The sequence below is a fragment of the Solanum pennellii genome, chromosome 2 (assembly GCF_001406875.1).
Source record: "Solanum pennellii chromosome 2, SPENNV200".
Classification (NCBI taxonomy): domain Eukaryota; kingdom Viridiplantae; phylum Streptophyta; class Magnoliopsida; order Solanales; family Solanaceae; genus Solanum; species Solanum pennellii.
In genome coordinates this window covers 51,373,870-51,392,470 of record NC_028638.1, presented here as the reverse complement: position 1 = coordinate 51,392,470, position 18,601 = coordinate 51,373,870, and the positions used below count along the sequence as shown (strand labels likewise).

Genomic DNA, 18,601 nt, shown 5'->3' with positions numbered 1-18,601 from the left:
GGGGGGGGGGGGGGGGTGTGGGAGGGCTTGAGTTGGCGAAGTGACCTAATCATACAAACTGTAGCCTACCAACATCAGATGGCGCACCAGAATCCGGTACTGGAATTCCTTGAAGGGGACATGGGTAGGAGCTTCAAAGATGGTAAGTGGAGATCTAGCTTCCCCCTTAATCTCAAATATAACCAATGAATTACAACTGAAGCTTCACTTGAATCGTAATTGCCCAAAAATGGAGTATTCTTTAGATCCGATCTAGGGCGAAACTTTTGAGATTGTGAATGAGATTATATACATGTATGTTTTGATTGAATTAGCTCCAAGAATAAAACACAGTAAATTTTGGAGATCGTGAATGAGATTAGATATTCATATGTTCTGATCAAACTAGCTCCTTTTTAATGAGTCTAATCCACCTTTATACAATTCTGAATGACTCAAGTTGTTTGTAGTATGTAAAGCCACACAACTAATCATTGTAATCACACCCACAAGGGTGAGTACGTTTAACTTATCAGAAGAAAAACAGATACCAAAAATGCTTTTACTGAAATAATTTAAAAACATTCATTGCAGCAGTTGAAGCATTGACCAGCATTTTCTCTGATCTCTGTTGGGATATATGTAGCATTTGTTAAACAATTGTCATCAAGAATAAGTAGGGATTTTTTTCTCTTATCCTGCTGGGTAAATATTGATACTCCTTTCTTTTGTTATTGTAGGCTGCGTAGATCCAAAAGTTCTACTTGAGCTCTTCTCTGTATATCGTCAGTGGCAAGAGGAGAAGGCCCAGAAGATCTGTAAAAGACAGGTTTGCTCAATCATTATCATGTTCTTCTGGTCACCTAATGCTTCAGTAGCCATGTTCCAGTGTGGTAGTGGTTCCATCCATAGAAAGTGTGGATCTAGAACAGGCTAAAATGTATGTTTGTATATGTTTGCGTTAGACTGTATGTAATTACACAAACCATTCTATTCCTAATGCATTCACTAGTCTCAAAACATGGTCGCTTGTGAGTCATTTCTTATTAACACACACCCTCACTCACACAAAGGGGTGGGAGGAAGGAAATTATGAGTATTCTTTGAGTCAAAGCTGTGGTCTGAATTTGTATGGAATTCTCGCAAGTAAATTAAGGTCAAATTGTTCAGATAACTACTGTTAGCCGTTTTTGGCCAGCAATGAGGTGGATTATCGCCCCAATCCCTCCCAAAGGAAGTAGAACATAGTCATCGTGTTCACCAAAGAAGTTGCATACAGGCTCAAAGTTGTTTAGTAGTTATTTGATCCTTGTTATGTTTACTATGTAGAATTGGCTGACTAGAATGATTTGGGTTCTCTAAAACTTGATCCCAACTTTAATATGTGTAAAGGAGCAGCTGCCTCAAAAAAAAGTCTATCTGATAACTAGATATTCCCCAACTTTTCAGGCATATATATTTCCTGAAGTTAGTTGCTAAAATTAAATGCCCTCTAGATCAGTGGTAGACAATATCCTTTTGAATCAACAATTGCACATCAATCATCACCACACTGACCTTTCAAAGGGTGGGAAAAGATTTTACAAGGTTTATTTTTGTGTTTGATTGTAGCTACACCATTATTTCTCCCATCATACGTTGGTCGAGAATTGTCTTGCCACATCCCATAGTATGGCTTGTACTATGCAGATGGTTGTATACCATTTATAAAGTGTGCTTCCCTGTGACTAGAGTTTAAAGTTAATAGTCAATTAGGTGGTGGTTTTTTCGACACTAGGATTTTGAAGCTCTGTTCAGTACATTAAGTACTATGTTCAAGGTGTTAGCGTACCTATGCTAGCATGTTGAAGCTCTTCATCATGTTTACAAGCTTGTGTTGTTTGTTGTGGTTCTTCTTCATGTAAAGAGAAGAGCTCATATATCTTTTTAAAGTAGATTTCTTGGATAATTGCTGCAGGAAGAAATAGAAAACAAAATAGAAGTTGCAGATGCATTGGCTGTTAAGCTTCTTCAACGCTTCAATTACTCTGTTTCTGCAATGAAAACAACCTCACAGCATCTCTCAGAAGGTATTATAATAGCCAATCTCGGAAAGCAGAAGAGAAAAAAAATGTCTGTCGAGATAACTAGGGCTACTGTAGTGTGGAGCTTCAGAACAAAGTTAAATGTTGTCCTTGTGATATCTGATTCCCATTATTCAAAAATGTAGCACGCTAATGCTGTTTTTTTTTACTCAATGTTTGAATTGCACGCAGTAAATGGTTTGCAGGTTGAACTTGGAGTGTTGAAAGGCAGGTTGACAGAGGTAATCAGTAATTGTGATGCATTGTGCAAGAGGATTGATGCAGAGGGACCAGAATCGCTGCGATCATCTATCAAACCATTTACAATAGCTTCCTCAGACACAGAAAGCAACAGCAGCAGCATGCATACTCTGCAAGGTAAAGCAGATGAAAAGCAATAGTGCCGAGGCCTCTCTTTGGAACTTATAAAATGTCTCTATACCCCCAGAGTACATTACTTGTTTGAGAATTAACGACCCATACTTGTATCTAGTCCAACTGACTGGTAGTTCAAGGCTTCAAGCACACTTAGAAATTGATTGCACAGGAAACGTAGTCGGGAAATTAATTTCATAGCAAGCATGTGGATCGATTTCTCAGCAGTATTGACTGTTCATTTAATTGTACTAGAAATGTTAAGATTGACTGTGGTGATGCTATGTTTTCCCCCTCTAAATTATGATATATTTCCTTCCTATGGATATTCAGGAGCTGTTTGTGGATTTGAGAATTTAATTGGAGTAGTATGCTGATCTAGTTTTGAGCTGTTGTTTCTCAACTTGATTATGAGAAATCGCTGATGTATGTATGTATATTCGTGAAGAAATTGTGGGTATTTGGAATCTAATTGGAAGATGATAAAGTTTTAAGGGTGTGTACGGAACGAAGGAAATGTTTTTCATGGAAAATAAGTGGGTTTTCTTATTCTATTGTGTTCGATTTTATAGATAATAATAAAATGGTTATCCTAAAAAGTATTTGTATATTATTTAGACAAATACCGTATGAGGTGGCGGTGGGGAGGTAGGGATAAGAGCTAAGGGGAGTGGGGGTGAAGATGAGTTTTATTAGAGGGTAGAGAGGATAAGATCAATGTGAATCTCAAGTAGAGTTCGTTTTCCCTAAACTTTCATTAGGTGAGAAGTTGGATTTTTAAAAAAAACATCTTACGAATTGAAGTTAAAAAATAATAATTGGAAGGCATTTCCTTCCACGACCCATGTCGTAGAGTTCCACCATGATTGAAAAATCACTATCGAAGGTGACTCAACTGCTAGTCTGCTACACAAGTTACTGCACTTAAAATGTTGTATCTCCTCGAGACGAGGTTGAATAGAGGAAATTCGTGAAAACGTAATTCTTTACTATTTGAATCGAAGAAATTAACTATATCTAGTGTTCTTATATATTATTTTCATCTCTTATAGATATAAATTCCAAAAATAGTTTTTATAAAAAATTTAAAAATATTTTCAAACCTCAACTATCCTTCACTAATTAATTTCTATAGCATTAAACAATTGAGATTCACTTTTAAGAAGTAATAGTAGGAGACATACGAGTAGAGTTAATTGGCCTGTAGTTAAATACTCCGAATTTGCATTTCATCTATACATCTTAACTTGATTTAAGTTAACTTCATAAATGATGTCCCACAAATCTTATGTGCGAATTGCACTCACCAATAGCATAACAAAGTAACAAATAAAAAATGGATAACATGTACTACATGTTAAACTCATTGATACATTCGGTTTCAGAAAATATTGGTGTACTAATAATAAGTTTCAAACAATTAATAACAAGAGGACTAAATGACGAATAAATGAAAATATATATAGTCTTAAACTTCGGAGTTACGGTGTGGAAAATAATATAATATAGTGATATACTATTAGAATTCACGTGCTTTTTGAGTGCCAAAAAAGTATTATGCTTGAATTTAAAATTATTTTTAAATGAATATTTATTATCATCGTATCAAAGGCATAACTTTTATAGTGAATGTGGGGTTACGCCCATGCTTTTGAGGTTAACCATTAGAACAATAAAACAAGAAGAAAAAAAATAACTGTATTTAAAAAATTAACATCTTATAATACATCTCTCAAAATCATTAAATTCTAAAATCGTTTCTAATTCTCTTAATAAGAGAAAGATACAAAGTAATGAAATTTAGCAATTCCATCACTACATATTTTTTTAATTACATTGATTGAACTTTTCACCATAGATTGACGATACATTTTTTTGAAAAGAATACAACAAGATAAAATTAAACATAGAGTTGCACACAAAACCAAAATGTGTAAAATTTGGTGAAAAGCATACCACGTGATCAAGGCTGTTGTTGGGCATCAATATATCCAGCATCAACAAGAACTTTCTCTCTTTTAGCCAACTCTACATCTTCATCCACCATCATCTTCACCAGTTGCTCAAATCCCACTTTTGGTTTCCAACCCAACACTTTTTTCGCTTTACTTGCATCTCCTTTCAGATTGTCAACTTCCGTTGGCCGGAAATATCTCTTGTCAATCTCCACATGTTCCTTCCAGTTCAATCCAACGTACCTAAATGCTACTTCTAGAAACTCCTCTACAGTATGTGAATCCTCCGTTGCCACAACGTAGTCGTCTGGTTTCTCTTGCTGCAGCATCATCCACATTGCTTCTACATAGTCTCCAGCAAAGCCCCAGTCCCTTGACGCCTGTAAATTACCCAAAAAAACCTTGCTCTGTAGCCCGATTTTTATCCTCCCTACAGCCCGGGTAATCTTCCTCGTCACGAAATTCTCACCCCGACGAGGAGACTCGTGGTTGAAGAGAATCCCATTGCACGCGAATATCCCGTACGCTTCCCGGTAATTCACCGTGTACCAATGCGCCGAGCATTTGGAAACGGCGTAAGGTGATCTCGGATGAAACGGAGTAGATTCCGATTGCGGTGGCGGCGTAGATCCGAACATCTCCGATGATCCGGCTTGGTAATACTTGACGTGAGACCTTCCGGTAGCGGAGATGTGAGAACGAAGCGCCTCTAGAAGGCGGAGTGCACCGGTAGCCACTACGTCGGCGGTGTAATCAGGGATCTCAAAAGAAACGGCGACATGAGATTGAGCAGCTAGGTTGTATATCTCATCAGGGAGGATAATATCGAGCCAACGTCGGAGAGAACTAGCGTCGGAGAGATCAGCGTAGTGAAGCTGCATTTTGGCTCTGTAGGTGTTATGAGGATCGATATAAATGTGATTGATGCGCTGGGTATTGAAACTGGAGGATCTACGAATAAGGCCATGAACTTGATAGTTTTTGCTAATGAGTAATTCAGTGAGATAGGAACCATCTTGGCCTGTGATGCCAGTGATGAGTGCAATTTTGGATCTAGACGAGTTGCCGGTGCTGCCATTTTCAGCTGCCATTTTTGTTGCCAATTGAGACAAGTGGGGGAATTTGTTTGATTATAATGAGAGGCAAATACAATTCCAAAATATCGCACTATATATAACACCTCTGCGGGAGAAACAAAGATTTTAAAAAAATTAGTATTCATAAAAGAGAGTACGGAGCCTAAAGGGTACAAAATATTAATAAAAATTCCAAAACGGTATATAAAATTTTATATTAACCAAAACGGCAAAATCGCTGCATCAACAGCGATTTACTTCCCCGGAAAAAGCAAAATCGCTGCAGAGGCAGCGATTTTGCAAAATGTGAATTTTTTTTTTAAAAAAATGAAATCGCTACCTAGGCAGCGATTTTTAAAAAAAGAATTTTTTTTTTAAAAAAAATGTGGAAGTCGCTGCCTGGGCAGCGACTTTTATAAAAAAAAAAAATTGAAATGTGCAAGTCGCTGCCTGGGCAGCGACTTGTATAATTTTTTTTATTTTAAATTTTTAATTTTTTTTTCTTAAAATAAATGTGGAAACAATGTGGAAATTTTTTTTTAAAAAAATTCTTTTTAAAGCAGCAATTTTATAAGATAAAAAAAAAGTTATAATATTTTTTTTATAAAATTGCTACTTTAAATTTTATTTTTTAAAAATAATTATTTGTGGAAAATCGCAGCGATTTTCATATTTTTAAAAAAAATTATAAATTCGCTGAGCGATTTACATATTTTTTAAAAAAAATTATAAATCGCTGCGTACGCAGCGATTTAAAAAATTTATAATTTTTTTTAAAATATGAAAATCGCTGCGATTTTCCAAAAATATTAACCAATTTATAAATTTATAAATTTTTTAAATCGCTGCCTACGCAGCGATTTATAATTTTTTTTAAAAAATATGTAAATCGCTCAGCGAATTTATAATTTTTTTTAAAAATATGAAAATCGCTGCGATTTTCCACAAATAATTATTTTAAAAAAATAAAATTTAAAGTAGCAATTTTATAAAAAAAATATTATAACTTTTTTTTTATCTTATAAAATTGCTGCTTTAAAAAGAATTTTTTTTAAAAAAAATTTCCACATTGTTTCCACATTTATTTTAAGAAAAAAAAATTAAAAATTTAAAAAAAAAAAAAATTATACAAGTCGCTGCCTGGGCAGCGACTTGCACATTTCAATTTTTTTTTTTTTATAAAAGTCGCTGCCCAGGCAGCGACTTCCACATTTTTTAAAAAAAAAATATTCTTTTTTTAAAAATCGCTGCCTAGGTAGCGATTTCATTTTTTTTTAAAAAAAAATTCACATTTTGCAAAATCGCTGCCTCTGCAGCGATTTTGCTTTTTCCGGGGAAGTAAATCGCTGTTGATGCAGCGATTTTTCCGTTTTGGTTAATATAAAATTTTATATACCGTTTTGGAATTTTTATTAATATTTTGTACCCTTTAGGCTCCGTACTCTCATAAAAGATGTAGTCAATGTTGAAAAAAATGAGAAGTGATTTATTTTCTTTTGCAATTGTGTGGACCAACACTAACGAATTGGATTGAAAATTATAAGCTCTTATATATTAAATATTTTTTTTCTTTATATTTGTTATTTATTTTAAAAATTAATATTCAATATTTTATCACTTAAAACTTAATTTCATTAAAAAATAAGTTATTTTATTATATAAAATTAAAATAACATTATAGTTTTGAGACATAATTGTGGTTTTTTATACTTGTATAAGAAGTGTAAATATTTAATATATTTTGAGAATTTTACGTTTCTTTATTAGAGGTGGTTGAATGAAGAGTAGAAAAAATTAGACGACATGGTCAGTGTTCTAAAAGAAAAAATGAGAAGTCCTTTCTTTTCCTTTTTTTATGAATATAAAATGACCTCCTTCCGGACAATCTATGTTCTATCATCTATTTTTTATTTATTTATTCGGTACAAGAAAAACAAAAATTTTAATTTTTTAGAAAAAATTGTATACAATGGCAAATTAATAAATTAAATTAATTATTATAATTATTCTTTAATTTAATTGTGTTCTGTAGCATACTGTTTGTCAATCACCTCTCTCCCTCAAACTCTCACTCGCCACTCTCCTCTCTTGCTCCATCTCTTGCTCGGTTCCTCTTACTTTTATACAAATAAAAGAATATAAAATTTGTTTCTATTTGTATAAAGCGAGAGAAAATTGTATAGATACATATATTTTTGTTCCTCTCTCTCCCCTCTCCCAGATCTTGCTCGCCACCCTCGCTTATACAAACAGAAACGAAATGTATAAATTGCGTTTCTGTTTGTACAAGCGAGAGAAAATTGTATATACACATGCAAATACATATATTTTCGTCCTACACACTTATAATTATACAATAAAAATACTCCCCTGCCCAGTTTCTTTTGTCTTTTCTCTTTCTCGTTTTATACAAATTCAAATTGTATATAGTTTATCTCTTTATCGTTTTGTACAATTCGATTCAATTGTATATTCCCTGCCCAAGTCTCTTTTGCCTTTCTCTCTTTCTCGTTTTATACAAATTCAAATTGTATATAATCGATCTATACACTTATAATTATACAATAAAAATCCTCCCCTGCCCAGTTTCTTTTGTCTTTTCTCTTTCTCGTTTTCTACAAATTCAAATTGTATATAATCGATCTATACACTTATAATTATACAATAAAAATCCTCCCCTGCCCAGTTTCTTTTGTCTTTTCTCTTTCTCGTTTTCTACAAATTCAAATTGTATATAATCGATCTATACACTTATAATTATACAATAAAAATCCTCCCCTGCCCAGTTTCTTTTGTCTTTTCTCTTTCTCGTTTTCTACAAATTCAAATTGTATATAATCGATCTATACACTTATAATTATACAATAAAAATCCTCCCCTGCCCAGTTTCTTTTGTCTTTTCTCTTTCTCGTTTTCTACAAATTCAAATTGTATATAATCGATCTATACACTTATAATTATACAATAAAAATCCTCCCCTGCCCAGTTTCTTTTGTCTTTTCTCTTTCTCGTTTTCTACAAATTCAAATTGTATATAATCGATCTATACACTTATAATTATACAATAAAAATCCTCCCCTGCCCAGTTTCTTTTGTCTTTTCTCTTTCTCGTTTTCTACAAATTCAAATTGTATATAATCGATCTATACACTTATAATTATACAATAAAAATCCTCCCCTGCCCAGTTTCTTTTGTCTTTTCTCTTTCTCGTTTTCTACAAATTCAAATTGTATATAATCGATCTATACACTTATAATTATACAATAAAAATCCTCCCCTGCCCAGTTTCTTTTGTCTTTTCTCTTTCTCGTTTTCTACAAATTCAAATTGTATATAATCGATCTATACACTTATAATTATACAATAAAAATCCTCCCCTGCCCAGTTTCTTTTGTCTTTTCTCTTTCTCGTTTTCTACAAATTCAAATTGTATATAATCGATCTATACACTTATAATTATACAATAAAAATCCTCCCCTGCCCAGTTTCTTTTGTCTTTTCTCTTTCTCGTTTTCTACAAATTCAAATTGTATATAATCGATCTATACACTTATAATTATACAATAAAAATCCTCCCCTGCCCAGTTTCTTTTGTCTTTTCTCTTTCTCGTTTTCTACAAATTCAAATTGTATATAATCGATCTATACACTTATAATTATACAATAAAAATCCTCCCCTGCCCAGTTTCTTTTGTCTTTTCTCTTTCTCGTTTTCTACAAATTCAAATTGTATATAATCGATCTATACACTTATAATTATACAATAAAAATCCTCCCCTGCCCAGTTTCTTTTGTCTTTTCTCTTTCTCGTTTTCTACAAATTCAAATTGTATATAATCGATCTATACACTTATAATTATACAATAAAAATCCTCCCCTGCCCAGTTTCTTTTGTCTTTTCTCTTTCTCGTTTTCTACAAATTCAAATTGTATATAATCGATCTATACACTTATAATTATACAATAAAAATCCTCCCCTGCCCAGTTTCTTTTGTCTTTTCTCTTTCTCGTTTTCTACAAATTCAAATTGTATATAATCGATCTATACACTTATAATTATACAATAAAAATCCTCCCCTGCCCAGTTTCTTTTGTCTTTTCTCTTTCTCGTTTTCTACAAATTCAAATTGTATATAATCGATCTATACACTTATAATTATACAATAAAAATCCTCCCCTGCCCAGTTTCTTTTGTCTTTTCTCTTTCTCGTTTTCTACAAATTCAAATTGTATATAATCGATCTATACACTTATAATTATACAATAAAAATCCTCCCCTGCCCAGTTTCTTTTGTCTTTTCTCTTTCTCGTTTTCTACAAATTCAAATTGTATATAATCGATCTATACACTTATAATTATACAATTCGTTTCATACAATTCTCTGCCCAAGTCTCTTTTGCCTTTCTCTCTTTCTCGTTTTATACAAATTCAAATTGTATATAATCGATCTATACACTTATAATTATACAATTCGTTTCATACAATTCTCTGCCCAAGTCTCTTTCTCTTTCTCGTTTTATACACTTCGTTTTATATAATTCGTTTCAATTGTATATGTATAGCGAATTATACATTATATATTTGCTATGAAGTGCAATCACGCAAACTTTGCTATAACATACAAATATAAATTTTATGTTTCCTATATGTGAAAGTTACCTTTTTTTTATTGAATTATTTATTCTTGTTTTAATGATTTTTATTTTTTTTTAAATTTTAACAGTTAAATTAATAATTGAATTGATAATAATTAATAACTCAATATATAAATAATTCTATAATGATTTAACATGTCAACAAAAATATAAATATGAAAAATAAAAGGACGAGGACGTAATGAGGTGTAGGCGGTAAATATGAAAAGGCGTGTAACGATCTTTACAGCAGCAGCCAAAATACAAATATGCAACGGCGCAACGTCTTCGACTCTCTTATTTTTTCCACTCCCCAAACAACGATTTTTAGGGTTTTCATTCCAATCTCTGTTCCTCCCGACTTCTACTCTCCATCTTTTTTTTCAACATTCCAATATTACTCGCATTGTTAAGTTGATAATCTGAAGGCGATTGTGAGTGTTGTAGAGTAAATCAAGTATCTGATAAAGTGATTTCCTTATGGATTTGAAGAAAGCAAAAACGGTTTCTTGGGCTTCTGGACCTAATCTTTGTCAGGTATTCATTACTCATTGAGTCTGTTTACTCTGTTTGGTGCTCAAATTTTGAGGTTGATTTTTAATTTTTTTACATGCGACTATGAATTAATTTCACTGTTTATTGTATACGTAGATATAGATTTTTGTCTATTGCAGAATATCACAACGATGAATTTTCTTGCAGAATCCTACTCCATTGCCTTTTTTAAAAATGGTTTACTGGTTCTTATGAGTTCTATGATTTTGTTTGTTAGATTAGATTAGGGAAAGAAGATGCTAATTAGTTTCGCTGCTTTGTCTTACCTGTATTATGATGTTCTGTTATGAATGAGTGGCTGAGATTTAGGAAAATCTGGGAAGGGAAATTATGGACTTTGATACTACTAAAAGATTTGGACAAAAGATTAAAGAAATAGATTAAGATCAGATAAATTCTGAAACCTAGCAGGAATCAGTTAATGGCCTTGAGATTTTCATATCACTCTCAAATCAATCATGAAGCATTTTCAAGGCCATTAACTGATTCCATTTTCAACTTTAAAACAATACATGAATCATTTCATAAGAATAATAAATCAAAAATAAAATAAATGTGTTTCCATGTATACACTACCATTATTATGACCCAAGACAACCTGTTATAACAAGTTATGTTATTTCTGAACTAAGAAATCTCACTTAACAATTTCCATTTTCCTTCACGAATCCTTGATTTTCTACCCTTTGTCATCACACTTGTACTACTTTTTATTCTGATAATAAGTTACATGTGTGGATTTATGATAAGAAATGAGATCAACACTGGGAGAGGAGCAGGTGTATTTAAGTGATGTGTTTGTGCCATTTATGCCAAGAGATTCTTTAGAGTGGGATGTTAATAGATTAAAAGAAAGATGCAGCTTGATGCAGATCATATAAAATATTCATTAAAAAAGCCCAACTTAGAATCATACTAATCCCAACCCACAAGGTAGTCCTTTGACAAGAACTTTCATCAATTTTATTCTTGCTCTTATATTGTCTTATATTTTGTAGAATGTAGAGATATTAACAACGTTCCTAATAACACGTAATGATAGGAGGAGAGTAAGTGACATGATAAATGTTACTGACAGTAACATGTTCCTTGCTTAAAAGTGCATCTTCTTGCATAGGTGTTTTTTCTTATCATGTTTGACATATAAGTTACAATTGCAAGATCTGTAAACATAGTGAACATGAAGGAAAATGATGAATTTATACTCTACGATTTCCAGCCTATCCCTTAGCTTGAATACTGTCATTTCCATTTAAGCTCCAAAAAATTGTCAATTTAAGTAGATTGCCCCAACCCTCTTGCTGGTTTTCCATTGTTTTGTGCTTATAATTTTTCTGTAAATTCATCACATCTAAAGGATTGCTGAAAAATATTTCTGTTTGTTGTCTAATGTCCGTAGACTTTGCATGCTATTAACTGTTAATTACACTTTTAAATCCATCTTACTCATGCTGAGTCAAAAAAAGAAAACAAATTGGGATGAAGATTTAGTCACCTTTCTCCCTTTGGAGAGAAGATGAGCCCCCTGATTTGGTGCCTCTTCGCAAGATGCACCCAAATGTTTGAGTTGTTAATTGAAAATTGTTCCTAACTTTTTGAAGGTAGAGAAAACATGAAGAAGTGATGTGTTGTTGTTATTTTCCAAGGAGATATTTAAGTGTAGTATTAAGGACATGTCAATTTGACATGCTTTCAGTTTTACTTATCAAGAACATTAATTGCTTTAGTTTTTTCCAGTTTCTCCTTAACAAGTTCGCATATTTTACCATTCAACATTATCAGGTAAAACATTATCAAGAAGAGGATTGCCCATCAAAAGTCAGTGGGGGATCTCAACATCTTCTTCAGCTACAAGGGAGGCTTTCTTACAAATCTTTGGCTAAATGGAAATGCCCTCCCAAGGTAATCTAAGTTTTAGATGAAAGGAGGTGTCTTTATATGCATAGTTTCTGCACACATTATTGTAATAACCAAGTTAATGTTGTTATTTGTAGTTTAACTTGAATGAGAAATGGTGTGTGGTTGCGGGTGAAGAAAGTAAAGAAGCAGGAGATCAGGAGCATAGAGAAAAGACACTGCTTGAGGTGGTTTTTCCTTCTCAGTCTGCAATTCCTCTGAAGTAAGTAATTTTGGACCATCTCTTTGGTTTATAGCTTCTTTGTGTCAATTTACTTGGGTTGTAATCCATTGTTTTGCTTATTGCCGTAAAGTCCTTGCACCTCATTGAATCTGGATCAAAATTATGATGATATCCGAACTCCAGCAATTCGAATCATTCCTATTGAAGAAGAAGCAGATGTACAAGTTCCATCCCAAACCATCAGCAGCAAATCGCCAGATGCATGTCTACTTAACAGTTTCTCAGCATCTGTCAGTATAGTTACATCTCAAAAGCTACCTGCTAATGAAAAATCACTTCCCCAGTCTTTATCAACCCTCCAAAATCCTAGGAAACCTTCAAACAACTCTCCTCCTTCTCCAAAATGGCCTTCTAATGTTCAATCTACTCTTCCATATCTTTCAAGATGTCGAAATCTGAAGGGATCTGAGCAAAACAAAGTTTCTCCTAAACCACCAGCTGTTCCCCAGTTTCAGCCGACATTTAAAAATATCAGCACTCAAGACCAGACTGAAATTTATCCAGACCAACGAGCTAATCAAAACTATGGGCCCAAATATCAAAGAATATGTGAAAAACAGAATATTCCCCAGCACAAGTCTGAAGTTTCTGGAATGCCACCTGCTAAGCACAACCCTGTCACCCAGAACATTACTGGTCTTGAGGGTGATTTGACAGTTGCTATAGCCACAGCTGTAGCTGCTCTTGCGAAATGTCAAGAACATGATAGTCTGATCGATACCAACTTCTTAGTTGGGCTTCTCCTTAACCCAGAAGAAATACCAAAGTTGATGAATGAACGTGGACTGGCTACCAATGCCAAAACTAGTGCTGCAACAATTGATTCTCTTGTTGCTGTCATGTCTAGACCAGTGGATCTACCGGTTCCCTTGCCTAGGACAAAACCCGATAAGGTAATTATCAAGCCCATTAATGAATACCAAGCTCCCGATGCAGGATCTGGACCAATTTTGGGGCCAAGGCCAATGGCAAAATCTGTGCCTTTGACGATGATTAAGCCTGAAACATCTGTGAATAGTAATTTGGTTAATGAGCAAAGGCCCCCTCCTCATGTGGGAACTGCAAACATTAGAGAGAGTAAGTCACTAGCTCACCCCACTTCAGACCTAAATCTGGAAAAGATTAAGAAACTGATTAACAAATATGGAGCACCTGACAATGTAGGAGGAAAACCCTTGGTTAATTCTGAGTTGGTTCCTTCTTCTTGTTCCAAATATGATGTGGTTTTACCCAATGTTGGCCATTCATACCCTTTCTCCTCGATGACTAGTCCTACCCCTCTTCACAAGGATATCAATTACTGCAAGTCCCTAATCAAGCAACATGGAGAAATTTGTGAGTCTGCAGTTGATGAACGTTTGCAAAATACCAATCCTCGTGGTAATTATACACGGGTGCGAGGTTTGTTGATGAACCAAAAACAGATTCAGTGCAGTTCAACGCGTTGTGTTTTCTTTAATAAACCTAGAGGATGCGGTAATGGTTCCTCTTGTCCCTTCCTGCATGATATATCCGGACAAAAGAGGTCTGGGGGGATATTGGAAGCTCGGGATTTAAAGAGAATGTCGTAACTGAGGACCTTACTAATAGGATATGATTCGAGAGGTATTTTTTTCTGTTATACTAAAAACTAGTGACAAAGGCAACTATACAACTGTTAGAACAAAAGCACTTTTGTTTCGCCTTTTCCTTGAGGGGAACTTTGAAAAGCAGCTCTTTAAAACTTGGATTAAAATTTTAGAATCTGAAAAACTAGAATCCAGTATGAAGTTGGATGGAGCGTTTTTTTCCTTGACAGTAATTCCCTTTCGCAGGTTTTGCTGAAGTCATTTTTTTGCTCTACTTATTGCAATTACAATCCAGTATACTGACCCCTTCCCTCACTTTAAAAATGAAAAATGAAAAAGTGATGGTACGTTTGATATCAATAATGGATTTTAGATAATTTGATTTAATACTATAATATAGTGGGAATTGATAAGGTAATGAGGCATTTGACAGACTGAAGTTCATCAAAATTCTTTAAAGGTTGTGAAAATTGTACTAAATCGAACAACAATAATAATGGGAAAGAGAATTTTTTTATCAAAGAAGGCCATTACTAAAATCAATTTACCAAGATAATATATTTTTTTGAATTCTTACAAAACTAATATAAATGTAGTAACGTCTTAGGTAACAATTTATTCAAAAAAATTCAATAATAAAAAGACAAAAATTTGACAGAATAAACAGACACAAAATGTTATTTTGTCAGTAACGTTTTATAATTCGTTACTCTGAAACACGTTTTATGCTAAAACGTGACTCACAGTAACGTTTCTCTGAAATGGTTATTGAAATTCAATCTTGTATATGTCTCATTCATTATTCAAGTTTCCACTATTAAAATGGATAGATATATTTTGTACTTCTCTTTTCTTTCTCTTTTATACATAGACAATTCATTTTTAAACAAAAAAAAAATGTGAGGAAGACTTTAAACAAATTGGAGCTTGTTTTGTATCATTTCAATTTCAAAATTCGTGAATAAATTATATGAGAGATCTTCTTCTAGTCTAGGTAACCATACACTCCAAATATTAGACCAATCGATTTCTTATGATTATTGAATATTAGACTATCAATAAAGAAGTTATTGAATCAATATTGATGCAAGAAGTAAACAAGACAACTATTAAAAAAATGAATTAATTGATATCGTAGAAAATTCCTCCTCACTCTCTTTTTTCTTGCAAAAGTATTATCTATGTATATAAAGAGGATATATGTATATAATATATTGAAAAATTTAATAAAGTTGAATGAGGCATGTACAAGATTGAATTTTAATTTTTAATTATTTCGGAGAAACGTTATTGTGAGTCACATTTTAACTGTAAAACGTGCCTCAGAGTAATGAAATATAAAACGTTACTGACAATATCGTTTTATGTCTTGAATAAAATATTACCTAAAACGTTACTGAGAACTACGTTTATACTAATTTTGTAAATTTTTTTAAAAATATATTATATTAATAAATTGATCTTAATAATGGCTTACTTTGGTCAAAACTTCTGGGTAAAAGGAAATGTTTCTTGGCCCCACCACCTCTTTAACAGAAAGAGGAAATAAAGAGAAAATGGCCAAAGACCCCCCTAAGCTATTATCGAATTTTCCAATTACACACTTATTCTTTACGGGAGTCCTATCACCCCCTGAACTTTTTAAAAGTAAAATATCTAGCCCCCTATAAACTCACGCCCAGATTTGTATTAGGCAGTGGTCTACACGCGCTGCCACATAATATTTACTCTTTTTTTGTAAATAAAAAATAATTATTCTTTTATATTTTATTTTTTTTGCTTTATATTTTCGTCTTCTCCTTTTCTCTTTCTTTTCATTCCTCCATTTCTTTTCTTTGAAGCTATTCTAGATTTGACGACTATCGCATCTTCAACCTTCATTGTAGTTTTAAACATTAGGAAGTCTCGTTCTAAAAACTCTATCACTGATATTGTTTCTTCTTCCGCTATTATAACAATTGATGTTTACAACACTTTCAATAAGTGGGTCTTCTTCATCAAAGGGTTCAAAATTCATGTTCGTATCTCTCTACAACGTTGAGCACTGGGTCTAATTCATCCATACAACGCTTATTCGAGTTTTTATTTGACATTTTTGATGAATTTTGAGAAAATTCAAAATTCAAATTAGGGACCTAAATAAGAAATTAGAGCAGATTACGAACCCTACATTCAAGATTTGAAGTAGAAATGAACATAATTCAAGATTTGAAGTAGAAATGAACATTAACAACTAAATCCTACTTAATTTTGAGAGGAAATCGTGATTTTTTTACAAAAGGAACAAAAATTAATGGTGTGGAAGAAGAAACAATAGGTTTTTTAAAGGTGGGAATCGTCAAATTTTTGCTTCTGACGCGCCTAGAGGCGGTGACAACACCTCCATGACAGCTCAGCACTTAGGTGTGTAGAAAATAGAGCAATATAAAGTTTAGGTGGGTAATAGGACACCCGTAAAGTTAGAGTGTATAGTTGAGATTTCGCGTATAGATTGGGGGGGGGGTTAGACCATTTTCTAAGAAATAAACTGATGATGGGTGGGCACACTCTTCTATAAATTCTGAATTAACTTAGTTCACAACCAGAGTTTATATTGGCAAATGCTTTAACTTAAACTACAGTTGAGAGGAAATAGATAGACTAACAGAGCATTTTCAGTTGAACGAAGCAAAAAAATTAATTGGAACTTGATCGGGAGAAATAGGGATTCATTAAGGTAAGAAACAAAGAGATCAGCCTTGGGGGAGGAACTTGATCGGGAAAGAAAAAGGATTCATAACTAACAAGTAATACTTGGGTTGACAATTCAAACGGAACTTAATTGGAAAAAGAAAAAGGATTCATAACTATTGATACTTGAGTTGACAATCAAACGAGAAAAAGATATATTCATCATCGCTTTCAAATGACAGCTTGCACAAATTCATTTTTGGAAAAGATTTGTGTTTTGATTTATGAATTAGAAACGTTTTTGATAAATATTATATTTTTACTAGAATAGAAAATAATTTTTGAAATTAATTTTTTTTAAGGGAATGGGGGTGGTAGGGAGGTCGAGGATAGGGGTGAAATAAAATGTGAAGTTGAATATATTTTTTAAAAACAAAATAATTCTTTTGGCGGGTAGGGGGCTTGTCGTGTGTGTGTGGAGGGGGAGGGTCGAGGATAGGGGTGAAAAAAAATGAAATTTTGATGTTGAAAATATTTTTAAAAGACAAACTTAATTTTTTTGAGAGGTGGGAGGCTAGTAGGGGGTAGGTGGAGGNGGGAGGGGGCGGGTAAGGGTGGGTGGAGGGGAGGGAGGTCGAGGATAGGGATGCAAAAAATGAAATTTTGAAGTTTGAAAATATTTTTTAAACCAATTTCAAAAATTTTATTGGTGTGTGTGGGGGTGTTGAGGAAAGGGGTGAAAAAAAATGAAATTTTGAAGTGAAAAATATTTTTTAAAAGCAACCTTAATTTTTTTGAAGGTATTTTTGTCTTTACATAGACTTATCCTATGATATTATGTTATTGTGTTACTAACACCTCCTTCCCATTTGGAGGTATTAGTAATACATCCTATAAAATACATAGGTCAAAATTCCTATTAAACATAGTACTCATTGTGTCCCTATTTACTTGTCCATATTTTCTCTTTTAGATGTCCTTATTTACTTGTCCATTTTGACAAATCAAGAAAGGACAAATTTTTTTCCCTATTATATACCCTAATTTAAACTTCTTGAAAATTTTTAAGTTTTAATTCATCATTTTTGAAACCATATTTAATAAGGGTAAATTGTAGCCTCCCTATGTTTTATTGTTATCTTAATATGTGTGCCTTTTCTAAAGTGGACAACAAAATAGAGACAGAGGGAGTAATAAATAATACCTTATATAATATATGAATTATTTCTTCTATTGTAGCCTCCGAAACGATCCCTAAGAGTATTATTGAGTAAAAAAGTAAAATAAAATTTATTACCTTATCAAAATCTGCACTAAAAATAATTGAGTAAAATAATTTTATATAATATATAGATTATTTATTCTAATGCGGCCTCCTAAACGATCCCTAAGAGTATTATTGAGTAAAAAAAGTCAAAATAAAAATTTATTACCGTATCAAAATCTGCACTAAAAATAATTGAGTAAAATAAATTTATTTTTTACGGGTGTATTTAGAAAACTATCCAGGTAATCCATTTTCAAACTATATTCTAAATTACTATTTTTTTTCCGCGTATATATAAAAAGTGACACTGACCTCTT

General features: G+C 32.9%; 3 protein-coding genes across 3 annotated transcripts in view; 2 read left to right on the top strand and 1 right to left on the bottom strand.

Annotated features, from left to right (window-relative positions):
- LOC107009152 overlaps positions 1 to 2,807 on the top strand; it is a 7,309-nt gene extending 4,502 nt beyond the window's left edge. The window contains exons 4-6 of the mRNA XM_015208427.2: positions 720 to 808; positions 1,937 to 2,048; positions 2,235 to 2,807. Coding sequence (XP_015063913.1) covers positions 720 to 808; positions 1,937 to 2,048; positions 2,235 to 2,443 — 410 coding nt within the window. The 3' untranslated portion in view covers positions 2,444 to 2,807. The remainder of the gene's footprint in view (positions 1 to 719; positions 809 to 1,936; positions 2,049 to 2,234) is intronic.
- A 1,347-nt stretch (positions 2,808 to 4,154) lies between these two features.
- Positions 4,155 to 5,519, bottom strand: LOC107010610 (GDP-mannose 4,6 dehydratase 1-like). Its single transcript, XM_015209889.2, has one exon. It carries the CDS (start codon positions 5,461 to 5,463, stop codon positions 4,381 to 4,383), a length of 1,083 nt encoding a protein of 360 aa, XP_015065375.1. The 5' UTR covers positions 5,464 to 5,519; the 3' UTR covers positions 4,155 to 4,380.
- Positions 5,520 to 10,329: 4,810 nt separating this feature from the next.
- Positions 10,330 to 14,558, top strand: LOC107009416 (zinc finger CCCH domain-containing protein 68-like). The gene is made up of 4 exons (XM_015208751.2): positions 10,330 to 10,621; positions 12,422 to 12,541; positions 12,634 to 12,758; positions 12,850 to 14,558. Exons 1-4 carry the CDS (start codon positions 10,565 to 10,567, stop codon positions 14,348 to 14,350), a joined length of 1,803 nt encoding a protein of 600 aa, XP_015064237.1. The 5' UTR covers positions 10,330 to 10,564; the 3' UTR covers positions 14,351 to 14,558.
- The last annotated feature ends 4,043 nt before the right edge of the window (positions 14,559 to 18,601 follow it).

Coding starts and splice junctions, on each gene's coding strand:
- LOC107010610 (XM_015209889.2), bottom strand. CDS start 5,463: ATGGCAGCTGAAAATGGCAGCACCGGCAACTCGTCTAGATCCAAAATT.
- LOC107009416 (XM_015208751.2), top strand. CDS start 10,565: ATGGATTTGAAGAAAGCAAAAACGGTTTCTTGGGCTTCTGGACCTAAT. Junction 10,622..12,421: donor CTGGACCTAATCTTTGTCAG/GTATTCATTACT, acceptor CAACATTATCAG/GTAAAACATTATCAAGAAGA. Junction 12,542..12,633: donor AATGGAAATGCCCTCCCAAG/GTAATCTAAGTT, acceptor TGTTATTTGTAG/TTTAACTTGAATGAGAAATG.